The 12397-nt window shown below is 41.1% G+C and overlaps 1 protein-coding gene across 1 annotated transcript in view; it reads left to right on the forward strand.

Annotated features, from left to right (window-relative positions):
- The window catches only part of LOC128325700 (alcohol dehydrogenase 1B-like), a 29936-nt gene that overhangs the window by 3175 nt on the left and 14364 nt on the right, over positions 1-12397 (forward strand). The window contains exon 2 of the mRNA XM_053251363.1: positions 604-705. Within this exon, the coding sequence (XP_053107338.1) occupies positions 604-705 (102 nt within the window). The remainder of the gene's footprint in view (positions 1-603; positions 706-12397) is intronic.

The following is a 12397-nucleotide window of genomic DNA, read 5'->3' on the forward strand; positions in this document are numbered from 1 at the left end:
AGTAGAAGAGCTCATGCTGTCTGTTGGCCCCAGACTGCCGTACTGATCTCACAACAGCAGGAGGTGTAGACACAGTCTGACAATCACTAGCCTCAACACGCACCCCCTATCCAAACAAGCATATCAGGGGGAAGGCGAAAACCAAACCCGTTGCTTAGCATACCAGTTAGATTGTGCATGGAGTTTTCTTGAAAGCAGAATCAATAGAGGTTCCTTTATTTATCACATTTGTTTCCTGTGTTTCCTCCAACCACCTCAAGATGGCTGACTTGGGGATTTTTCATTTCATACAGACAACAAGGTTGTTGGATAGGTAAGGGCAAAGGTTCTCAAACTTTTACAATTCCCAGTCAAACTGGCCAAAGGCTGTGGACTGGAGAGACCTGGGTTCAAATCCTTCCTCAGCCATGAAGTCAAACCCATCACTATCTCTTACCCGAATCCAGAGGTTCTTAAACTCGGGTCCCCAGAAGTTCTTGGACTACAACTCCCATCATCCCCAGCCACAATGGTTGAAGGTCCTGTAACAGCAGCTTTGTCTAGTTTCATAAATAGCTCTGTTTGATTAGCTCTGTTTGATTAGCTCTTCTCTTATTTCCACAGGTTATTAAATGCAAAGCAGCCATTATCTGGGAGCCTAAGAAACCATTTAGCATCGTGGAAATAGAAGTGGCCCCACCAAAGGCACATGAAGTCCGCATTCAGGTAAAAGAGAAAAGCCAACGACAGCATGAATATGAGTGCTCACCAGATCCCTGCACATGTTCATCCAGATGCACATGTGAAGCTCTTCCACTTGAGCTGGCTCCCCACCCAACCCACCATTCCTTTTGCTGGAGAGAGCTGAGCTTTATCTACACATGCATTGCCCTGCATATCCTTCCACTCAGGGGTATATCTAGGGTGGCGCATGGAAGGGCATATGCCCTGGGTGCCACTTGAAGGGGGGGGTGCCATTTTTTCAAATTATTATTATTTTAAATGGCTGCCAAAAACAAAATGGCCACCGTGCATGCTGAAATGGCCTCTGTGAGGCCCTAGGCCATGCCAGGCCTCGCAGAGGCCATTTGAGCATGCACAGTGGCCATTTTGTTTTCAGCAGCCTTTAAAAAAATATTTTTAAAAATGGCCACTGCACATGCTCAAATGGTCCCTGTGAGGCCCTAGAGGCCAGCAGGGGGAGGGGGAACCTTTGAAGACACCCCCATGGCCTTTAGGAAGCCCCCCCGAAGGGGCTACAGGTAATTTTTTTTTTAAAAAAAACATTTAATATAATATAAGTCACTGTATACATATTCAGTTTGGCACTATGTACAGAGAATCAGGGCTTGTGAATACTGAGCTGAAGTTTATGAGCTAGGATTGTACTCATTTGCTCTTACTTTGCTTCTTGTGATAAGTGAGTTAAATGTGATGTCTTAATAATATGGCTATTAATGGTGAGTTTGTCTTTTAATCAGTATGAAATCCTTAGTATTAAGGCCCACTGGGAGTTTCTTGCTCTCTTTCTCTCATTTTAACTGTCTTTCTGAAATACTAGAATATATTCCAAGCAGTGACACAGTTTACTCTGCATATCCTTTAATTATTTTCAGAGTATCTGGGAAAAGTCACATTCTCCATTTATTTTTAAAGCTTTGTAATAGTGATGCTACAATGCATAGTAGAGAATTAGACAGGCACTTCTGTTTAGTTATCCAAGTACACGTCCACATAGTATTTGAGTATTTCATGAGCCCCAGCATACAGAAATTTGTAGTTTTCCAGCATTTTTTGGTCTGGCTACGTCGACTGCTAAATAGTTTTTGAAATATTAAAAGATTAACAAGCTTGACTTGTATTTTTCAGCTGATATTATGGTAAAGTTATCTGAAAGATGGGTGTCAGATGTTTAGATAGGGGGCGCAATTTCAGTGCTTGCCCTAGGTGCTATTTTCCCTAGATACACCTCTGCTTCCACTAAATGAATGGGGATGCAGGATTTAGTGATCCTTCCACTAAAATGAATGGGGATGCATGGTTGCTCTATGTGATTCGCTTTCGTGTTTATGGAAGAATTCAGCCTACACCATCAGATGAACGATATGCAATGCATGGAAATGACCAGGGTTGGTTCTACACCCAATCTCTTTAAGGGCTCTGCTGCCGAAGGGCTCTTCTACAATTAGCAAGTTCCAATTAGCAAGTTCCAGTTAGCAAGTACAATTAAGCAAGTTCCAGTTGTGGATCCCACATAGTACTCACTGAAGAGTTTTATCTTTCGTAACATCTTACCATTCCTGTCCCCACGATAAAGTGAGTGAGGTGAGGACTGCAGCTCCATGATAGTAGCCATGGCGTCGGCAGCAGCCACACAACTTCCCCATCGTACACCGTGTCAATCACACCTCTCAGAGCAGCCTAACCTGTGTACTCTGCCATTGCGGCACAGTGACAGCCAGTCCTTTTCCTATTGTATTCCTTTTGCATTCCTTCAAAATACAATGCAATAAATGTTGTTGCGTTAGTTATAATTCCACTGTATGTAAGTTAGATTTTTTTTAAAAAAAAATTGTTATTTGCTACAATCAAGTAATATCTTTATGAGGACCAACCAAAAAGACACAAAATCTCAAGTAAGCTTTTGAATTTTTTTAGACTGTGGGTCCTTTAGGGACAGGCAACCTTATTTTTTATTTTATTTTATTTTATTATTAACTAACTTACTTCTGTTCTGTAAACCGCATTGAGAACATTTCTTGAAAAAGTGGTATATAAATATTCACAGTAAGAAGACTAAACTAATGACAATGGGTACAGCAACCAGCCTCAGAATAGACAATGCAGAGATTATAGTGGTGGATAGCTTCTGCCTTTTAGGATTGACCATCAACAGTAAAGGATCCAGCCATCAAGAAATATGCCGCAGACAAGCACTTGGTAGGGTTGCAATGAAGGCCTTGGAAAGGATATTTAGACGCCTTGTCGTGTCTATACCTACAAAGATTAGAATTGTTCAGACAATGTTTTTTCCTGTGACACTCTATGGATGCGAAAGCTGGACTTTGAAGAAGCAAGAGAGAAAAAGTATTGAACTTTGGTCCTGGAGAAGACTTTTGAGGATACCATGGACAGCCAGCAAAACAAACAAATGGATCATAAGACAAATCAATCCAGAATTTTCACTCGAGGCACAAATGACCAGGCTCAAACTATCATACTTCAGACACATTATGCGAAAATTCAGCTCCCTCGAGAAGTCCACAATGCTGGGGAAAGTCTATTTATTTATTTAATTTATTTAACATATTTTTATACCGCCCAAAACCTATGTCTCTGGGTGGTTTATAACATAGGAAAAACAGAAAAAGAACAAAAGAACAACAAAAAAGTTAAAACATGACAACAAATAATACTTCAAAACAGTATTAAAACTATTTAAAATATTTAATTAAAAGCCTGGGTGAACAGATGTGTCTTTAAAGACTTTTAAAAAGCCATCAGAGATGGGGAGGTTCTTATTTCAGCAGGGAGCACATTCAAAAGCTTCAGGCCAGCAACAGAGAAGGCCCGTCCCTGAGTAGCCACCAAATGAACTGGTGGCAACTGCAGACAGACCTCTCCTGATGAGATCAGTGGTCAGTGGGGTTAATGACAAAGAAGATGTTCTCTTAAATACTCTGGGCCCAAACCATTTAGGGCTTTATAGGTAATAACCAGCACCTTGTATTTTGCCCAGAAACACATCAGCAGCCAGTGTAGCTCTTTCAGTATGGGAGTAATATGGTCTCTCCAAGATGACCCAGAGACCAACCTGGCAGCCACATTCTGGACCAACTGCAGTTTCCAGACTACATATAAGGGCAGCACCACATACAGTGCATTGCAGTAATCCAGTCTGGAGGTTACCAGCCTCCAGTTGAAGGAAAGAGAAGAAGAGGACGACCAGCAGCAAGGTGGAGGGACTTGATTACAACAGCAATGAATGCACCATTGAGAGACCTTAAAAGGCCAAGTTGAAGACAGATCATCCTGGAGAGAATCTATGTGGTTGCTAGGAGTCGACGCTGACCTGACGGCGCTTAATCAATCAATCAGTCAATCAATTAAAGTAGTAGTGGTGGTGGTAGTGGAAGTGGTAGTAGTAGTAGGTATAGGTGTCGGTGTAGTATGTGTAGTAATTATCTAGAATTCTTCATCAGGCTGGATGTTAAGCAAAGCAAAATGAGAGGCAGGGTGGTTGGACATGAGGAAATAGCACTGAAAGTTTATCACATATATGAGTCTTAACATGGAGGACAGGAGGAGTTAAGCAGATTCATCTTGATCAACTCTACCTGGTACTAGACCCTATCTCAGATTGCAACCAGGGCTTCTGAAATGACAAAGGGACAATAATAATAGTGATCAGAATAGGTCACAGAATAGGTGCAATATTTGATCAATATTTGAATGATACACCCATTCTTATGAGATCTAATCCCTCTCCATCTAATCCAGTTTCCAGCATTGGACAGCCGGGTACCTCTCGGAAGTTTTCCTTTTCCTTTCCTTTCCTTTTTTTAAGACATTTATTGTTTTAACAAAGATATAAGCAGAGAAACATAAGAAACAGAAAAAAAATAAGAGACGGGGGGGTGGGGGTGGAGAAAAGAGACAAGATAATCAAACCCAGCAAGTACAAAGATTCTCAATACAGTCTATATACGTCGATCGGAATTCCTTCAGCCAACATGTCTCTCCTCCCTTACTCTACAAATTATTGACTGCAGAACTGAAAGATAACAAAAATGATATTCTTACTATCTGCATTAATTTCCTCTACAACGAAAAGCTAAATCTCAGATGATGTACCAAACCCTGCGATATATTATATTGAATAAATGATTCCCATGTTTGAAAGGAAAAATCCTCAGATTTATTTTTAATATATGCAGTTATTTTGGCCATTGACGCATATTCCCAAAGTTTGAGATGCCAATCATCTAAAGACGGAATCAAATTTGTTTTCCAACAGGAAGCATAAAGGATTCTTGCCACGGTTATCACATATAAAGAAAGTTCAGTGTGTTTTGCAGGGACATTCCGTTTAGTAAAATTTAACATGAAAATTTCTGGGAGGAAAGGAAAGTCTATATACAAAATTTACTGCATCTTAGAATGTATTGTTTTCCAAAAATTTTGAGCTTGTTTATATGTCCATCACATGTGATAGAAGGTACCTGTCTGATCCATAGATTTCTAACAATATCCAGGGTAGTTATTGTCCATCTTTGAATTTATTGCTGGAGTAATATACCAACGCAGGTACATTTTATACCATTTCCCCCTTAGAGTACTATTCACTGTAAATTTTATATTCACCTTCCATTGAAATTCCCACTGTTGCATCTCTATAGTTCTGTTAAAGTTCTGCATCCATTTTACCATACAATCCTTCACCTGTTCAGATTCTGAGTCATACTTCAATACGTTTATATATAAGACCCAGTGCCGGCGCGTCCATTAAGGCGAACTAGGCAGTTGCCTAGGGTGCCAAAATGGAGGGGGTGCTGGCCAGCCTGCCACCCCCCCCACTCCCCGCCGCCGCCGCCTGGTGCCGCTCCTTTTCTTTCACGTGCCACACAGCCTGCTGGCGCCCGCCCACTTCTCTTTACCCGCGGCCCGCCCTCCGGAGGCTGAGGCAGGCGCTGCTGCTGTGCTGCTCGTGCCTCGTGCCTCGCGCGCAGGCGCAGCAGCAGACCGCAGTTTCCCTCCTTGGCGCCTGGCCCGGAGTCGCGAGCGGAGGTGCTGGGCCGCTGGCGGAGCTGCGGGCTGGTCGGACGACGACGAGGTAAGAAGGCGGCGGCGCCAGGCCAGGAGGCGGCGGGGGCCTCATCAAGGCCACCTGGGGCCAGGGGCGGCGGGCGAGGGGGAAGGCGCGGCAGCAGGGGCCTGGCCGCGGGCGGGCGCGCGGGCCGTGGTGCGGCCCGGGGACTCCGCGGGGAGAGGCTTTTGGGCATTCTTAAATATGGTTATTTTCCAAGGGAATTATGGCTGACAGGAAAAAACCATCTGGAGCTCAGTTCCGCAAACGAAAGGCAGAAAGAGCCAAGGAAGACGCCAAGCAAGAGGTGTTCTTCCAGAAACACCTTTGTAAAACAAGTACAGAACAAAAAGATGACAGTACCATTGGTGAAACTACCACTGAGGAAACTCCTAGTACAAGTGGTATTGGTCTTACTACAAGTGGTATTACTTCTGAGGACAAAGTCTCACAGTCTGGAGATATTCCAGTGGAACACACAGAGGAAACCGAGGATTTTGAGGAAACTGAGAGTACTGCAATTACTACAAAACACGTTGGTATTGTGCCTAGCTTGGATTACAGTGACCCTGCTAACTGGCCTAACTATTGCAGTGAAAAATTGCGACAGCTTATTGTTCAGCATGGCCCACGGCAGATTGTATCATATAAATTTCCAAAAGACTCCCAAAAAAGAAAATTCTCTCCTGTCTATTACAAGAGGAAACTGGCAAATGGTGAAGAAATGTGCCGTCATTGGCTGATATATTCTACCTCAAAAGATGTGGTTTTTTGTTTTTGCTGTAGGCTGTTCAGCAAAAGAGATGGTGGAGCAACAGCTTTACAAGACCCAGGTTCAAAAGACTGGAAGAACATTGGAGCAATTCTGTCGGCACATGAGAGGAGTACTCTCCATCTATACAGTTACCAGGCGTGGAGAGAACTTGAATTGTGCTTACAGAAAGGAAAAACAATTGATAATATCAACCAACAGAAAATAAGGGAAGAAGAGCAATATTGGCGACAAGTATTGGAATGCTTGATTGCTGCGGTCAGATTTCTTGGCATGCAAAACATGGCATTTCGTGGTACAACTGAAAAGTTGTACAGTGAGAACAATGGAAATTTCTTGAAGCTTGTTGAATTTTTGGCTCTTTTTGACCCTGTCATGACTGAACATGTGCGCAGAGTTAAAGATGAAGAAACTAAGGTTCACTACTTAGGAAAAGAGATCCAAAATGAGCTTATAGAGCTTCTAGCAACTTCCATAAAACAGAACATTTTAGCACGTATAAACTCCGCCAAATACTACTCAGTTATTTTGGACTGTACACCTGATGTTAGTCATACTGAACAAATGACTATGATTGTACGTTTTGTCGATGTAATCATGCCATCAGATACTGAAACATCTGAGCCTGAGGTTACAATAAAAGAACATTTCTTGGGATTTGTTCCTCTAAAGAAGACTACTGGTGCCTTTATGGCAGAAACTCTTCTTTGGCTGCTTGAGCAAATGGGATTACCACTTGAGAATCTGTGTGGTCAAGGTTATGATAATGGGAGTAACATGAGAGGTAAAGAACATGGAGTACAAAAGAGAGTTCTTGATATAAATCCACGTGCCTTTTTCGTGCCCTGTAGTGTGCACTCTCTCAATTTGGTTGTCAATGATGCTGCTAAGAGTTGCCAGGAAGCAACAGGCTTCTTCATGTTGGCTCAACAGATCTATAATTATTTCTCTGCATCAACTCAGCATTGGCAAATACTAACTAGCCATGTACCTACCATTACTGTTAAGCCTTTGAGTCAAACAAGATAGGAGAGTCGGATTGATGCTTTGAAACCACTGAGATATCATCTTGGTAGTATATATGATGCTTTAATGGAGATCTATAATGAACCACACCCACATAAAACAACAAGTGAATCTCTTGTTGTAGCTAAGGGTCTTGCTGAAGGCATTAGTAAGTTCAAGTTTGTGGTATCCCTTGTTGTATGGTACAACATGCTTTTTGAAATAAATCTGACAAGCAAACTACTACAAAATAAGGAAACTGATTTAAGTTCAGCTACAAGTCAATTACAAGTAACTAAGAACTATCTTGTGGGCTGTAGGTGTGATGATGGTTTTGAACAAGTTTTGATAGATGCTAGTGTGATTGCAAAGGAGTTAGAAATATTACCAAACTTTGAGACAGAACAATTTAGACAAAGGAGAAAGAAAAAACAGTTTGGGGATGAGGCCCCAGATGAGGCTCCACAAGATCCAAAGCAAAAATTCAAAGTGGATTTCTATTATGCTATTTTAGATATGGCCATTCAATCTGTTGAAGAGAGATTCCAACAACTACAACAATATAATTCCGTATTTGGCTTCCTGTATGATATATACAGCATCAACAAAAAATGTACTGAAGATGTACAAAAGGCCTGCAAGACTTTGGAGCAGTCATTGACACACAGTGAAAACAAAGATATTGATGCTGAAGATCTGTGCTGTGAACTTCAAGCAGTTGCTCGAAGGCTTCCAGAGTCTATGCCACCACAAAAAGTACTTCTCTTCATACTACAACACAAAATCCAGAATAGTGTGCCTAATGTTTTTGTTTCTTTTAGGATCCTTCTCACACTTCCAGTGTCAGTGGCAAGTGGTGAACGCAGTTTTTCAAAACTCAAACTTATAAAAACACACATACGCTCAACTATGCTCCAAAAGAGACTAGTTGGTTTGGCAACTATATCAATCGAATATGCTGAAGCATCAGCACTTGACCTGAAGGAACTGTTAACAAAATTTGCAAAGGAAAAGGCACGTAAAATAAGATTTTGATTTGCTTGAAATTGAAACATTAAAGAGACTTAAATTTCAGCATCACATTTAACATTTTTCAAAGTGATTTCTGTGCTAAAACTGTGTTCTGTTTGAGAAAATAAATCAGAAATTGTTTTATGACTTGTTTTCACAATTTTTTAAAAATAAATTAACAATTTCAAATTCTGTGCTTTTCATTCTTCCTATAATACATCTGTGTTTGAAATATGATTGGCCGGGGGGGGGGGGCGCCAGAAGGTGATCTCGCCTAGGGTGCAAAAAACCCTAGCACCGGCCCTGATAAGACCTAGCATGTGTTCTGAGTTCTTTATTATTAATATTTCAAATTATGTCACATCTCTTAATTTTCCACCTTGCTTCCATACTTCCTGAATTATGCTGTTGATCTGTAAATATAGTAGCCAGGAAGGAGTTTCTTTCCATTCTTGACCTAAGCATTGAAAGGATTTCATTGTTGATCTTCCTACCATAAGACTCTGCAAGTCATAAACTCTCCATTGATCAAATTGTTTTGTATGTTCTTCTCTGTGAAAATATATATTTAATATTCAAGCTACAGGCGACAGTGCTGGACTTATCCTTTTTAAATACTTATCCCATACCTTCATTAAGATATTCCTAATGGAGTGTGTTTTAATTTCTACATCCACTTTCTTTATATCTGTCCACAAATACCTATGTAGGCCTTTGGTGATTTCTGACCCTTCCATATTTGAAATCGATCCATATGGAGCTTTAATCCACTCTGTAATCCATGTTAAGCAGATTGCATGATAATATAATTTCAAATTTGGGATAGCCAGTCCTCCACGTTCTTTTGCATCTTGCATGATTTTGAATTTCACTTTAGGTCTTTTGTTCGCCCAAATAAAAAAGTTAATCTGTCTTTGCCACTCATTTAATGTCTTCTCTTCTTATTGGTAATAGTTGAAATAAGAAGATTATCCTAGGCAAAACATTCCTTTTAACTGCTGATATTCTTCCCAGCCATAAAAGATTTAACTTTTCCCATCTATTCAGGTCAGCCAGTATATTCTCTCATGTCTGTAAATAATTGTTTTTGAATAAATCTTTATTAGCTGCCGCTACATTAATCCCCAAATATTTTACTGGTTTAACACTGAGCTGGAATCCTGTTCTTTCTTCCAATCCTTTCTGTCATCATCATCACCACCACCAACAACAATACCTCAACACCATAGGGGCCACAGAAATCACCATAAGCCAACTACAAAAGGCAACTTTACTGGGAACAGCCTATATTCTACGACGATATCCATAACAACAACAACAACAACAACAATATTGATAATAAAATTCTGGCATCCCAGGTCCTTGGGAAGGACTCAGTGTCTGGATAAAATAAATCAGTCAATAATACCTGTCTGACTGTGTAAACAAGAAATAATAATAAAAATAAAATTCAATTTCTATACTGCCCTTCCAAAAATGGCTCAGGGCAGTTTACACAGAAAAATAATAAATAAATAAATAAATAAGTAAGTAAGTAAGATGGATCCCTGTCCCCAAAGTGCTCACAGACTAAAAAGAAACATAAGATAGACACCAGCAACAGTCACTGGAGGTACTGTGCTGGGGGTGGATAGGGCCAGACTCTCCCCCTGCTAAATAAAGAGAATCACTATGTTAAAAGGTGCCTCTTTGCCATGTTAGCAGGTCCTTCATCTTTAATATTCTATATTAAAGATGCATCTGCATCTTGTCGTTATTCAGTTTATATCCAGTAACCTTCCCTTGGTTGGGTCTTGGTTGGTAAGTACTACATCATCTGCATATAACTTCATCATATGTTCTTGCCTGGCCATCTTAATTCCTGAAATTATTTCTTCTTGTTGTATCTCCCACACCAATGGTTCTAAAGCCAAAGTAAACAATAAAGGAGAAAGTGGGCACCCCTGTCTTGTTCCTTTCATTACAGTGCATATCTTGGATATTGCCCCATTCACTATTACTTTTGCTCTCTGCTACCAGTAAATACTCTGAATCCAAGAAATAAAATTCAGCCCACAGTTCATCTTTTCAAGCACCGTTAACATAAATTGCCATTCCAAATTGTCAAAGGCCTTCTCAGCATCAAGAAAAATCATTGCTGCCTTATTTCCCCCTGCAGTGATATTCTCAATAGCATTCAAAATATATCTTAAGTTATCTTTCATATTTCTCTTTGAAACAAATCCAGTCTGATCAAGAGGAATTATATCTGTCAAAAGTCTCTTCAGTCTTTTCAAGAAGGGCATGAGGACAGCACCACTCCTGTGTTGTTCTCAGTATCTGAGATTCAGAGGTTCGCCACTTCTGAACATGAAGGTCCCATTTAGCTATCATGGTTGATAGGAGAGGCTTCCATTGGAGTTGGAATGGATCTTTAGGTACTGACAAATAACAATTCAGTAATATTGCTTGTGCTACTTCTACTACGATTATTTATATCATGCTTTTCAACAAAAGTTCTCAAAGCAGTTTGCAAAGAAAGATAAATAAATAAATAATGAATGAATCAGTTGGTTCCCTGTCCCAAAAGGGCTCACAGTCTAAAAAGAAACATGGCAGACATCAGCAACAGCCACGAGGGGCGGAGGGAGGGGGTGCCATGCTGAGGTTGGAAAGGGACAGTTGCACTCCCCCTGAAAAGCATTACAGAACCACCACTTTAAAAGGTGTCTCTTTGCTCAGTTAGCAGGGTTAGGAGTAGCTTTGTGTGAATGGATCCAAAGGAAGCTATGTAGGTTGGTAGGATGGTTGAGACTTGAAGCATCAAGCATTCTTTGGAGGCACCAGCCATGCCTGATCTTTATATAATGTTATTTCCAGATAACAATAAACTGTGAAATGGAAGCCAAAGCTTTTGAGCATCTTCCAAGCACGATCTTACTCCCTGTACACACGTTACTGCAACCTTCCATGCTACTTCCTAATGTGATCTTATCCTCTATATATGCATGCTAAGCAGAGACCTTGCATAATTTTTGCTGGGTGCTTTCCAGACTAAACCCTACAATGAGGTCAGGACGTATCTCGGAAGTGTGCTTCCACACTTCCTGCTTCATGATACCACAGTCCCTATGCAGACAGTAGGGTGCCATTCACATTTCCAATGCCTTGTTGCGAATTTAATTGCTGCCATATAGCGCAGTGACGTCATATATCCGGCGTGAAAAAGTGACTGTTTTTTCAGGTTGTTAGTTGCTGGGAGACTGCTCCCCCTGCTGTTTATGATCTGAATGTGAGTTGCCCAAATGGAGGCATTTTGCTGCTGATGAGCAGCTAATCTGGAAAGTGCCCAGCTCCAGCTGCTGACTGGTTCTTGTATTCCAAGAAGAACCCATGCCTTTCCCCAGTTGCAGAGGCACTCTTACAGGACTCAAATCCAGGTCCTCCAGAGCCTCTGCCCCCACCAAATCCTCTTTCGTCAGTCCCGGGTGGTGTGGTCACCCGGCTGAGCATGATGATGCTCAATTTGCAGGGGAGGGGGGGCATCCAAAAGCCTTTAGGTCCAGGCTCCAAAATTACCTAGGTGCACCTCTGCCTAGTCGCCACAAAAGTAGTAATGAAAAGAAGTGGGTTCTTCTCAGACTAAAAGAACTAGCCAGCAGGTGGCACTATGAACATCATGCAAGGTCCTTGTTTGGTGTATATACAGAGATTGCCCTAGGAAGTAATGTAGAAGCCTGTACCACCGCGTGTATGGGGAGCAAGATTGTGCTTGGAACTTATGTGGAGGTTAAACATCCCATAGTTTATTACTATTTGGAAATGCCCACTATCTCAAGAACTTC

Source organism: Hemicordylus capensis, chromosome 5 (assembly GCF_027244095.1).
Source record: "Hemicordylus capensis ecotype Gifberg chromosome 5, rHemCap1.1.pri, whole genome shotgun sequence".
Lineage (NCBI taxonomy): Eukaryota > Metazoa > Chordata > Lepidosauria > Squamata > Cordylidae > Hemicordylus > Hemicordylus capensis.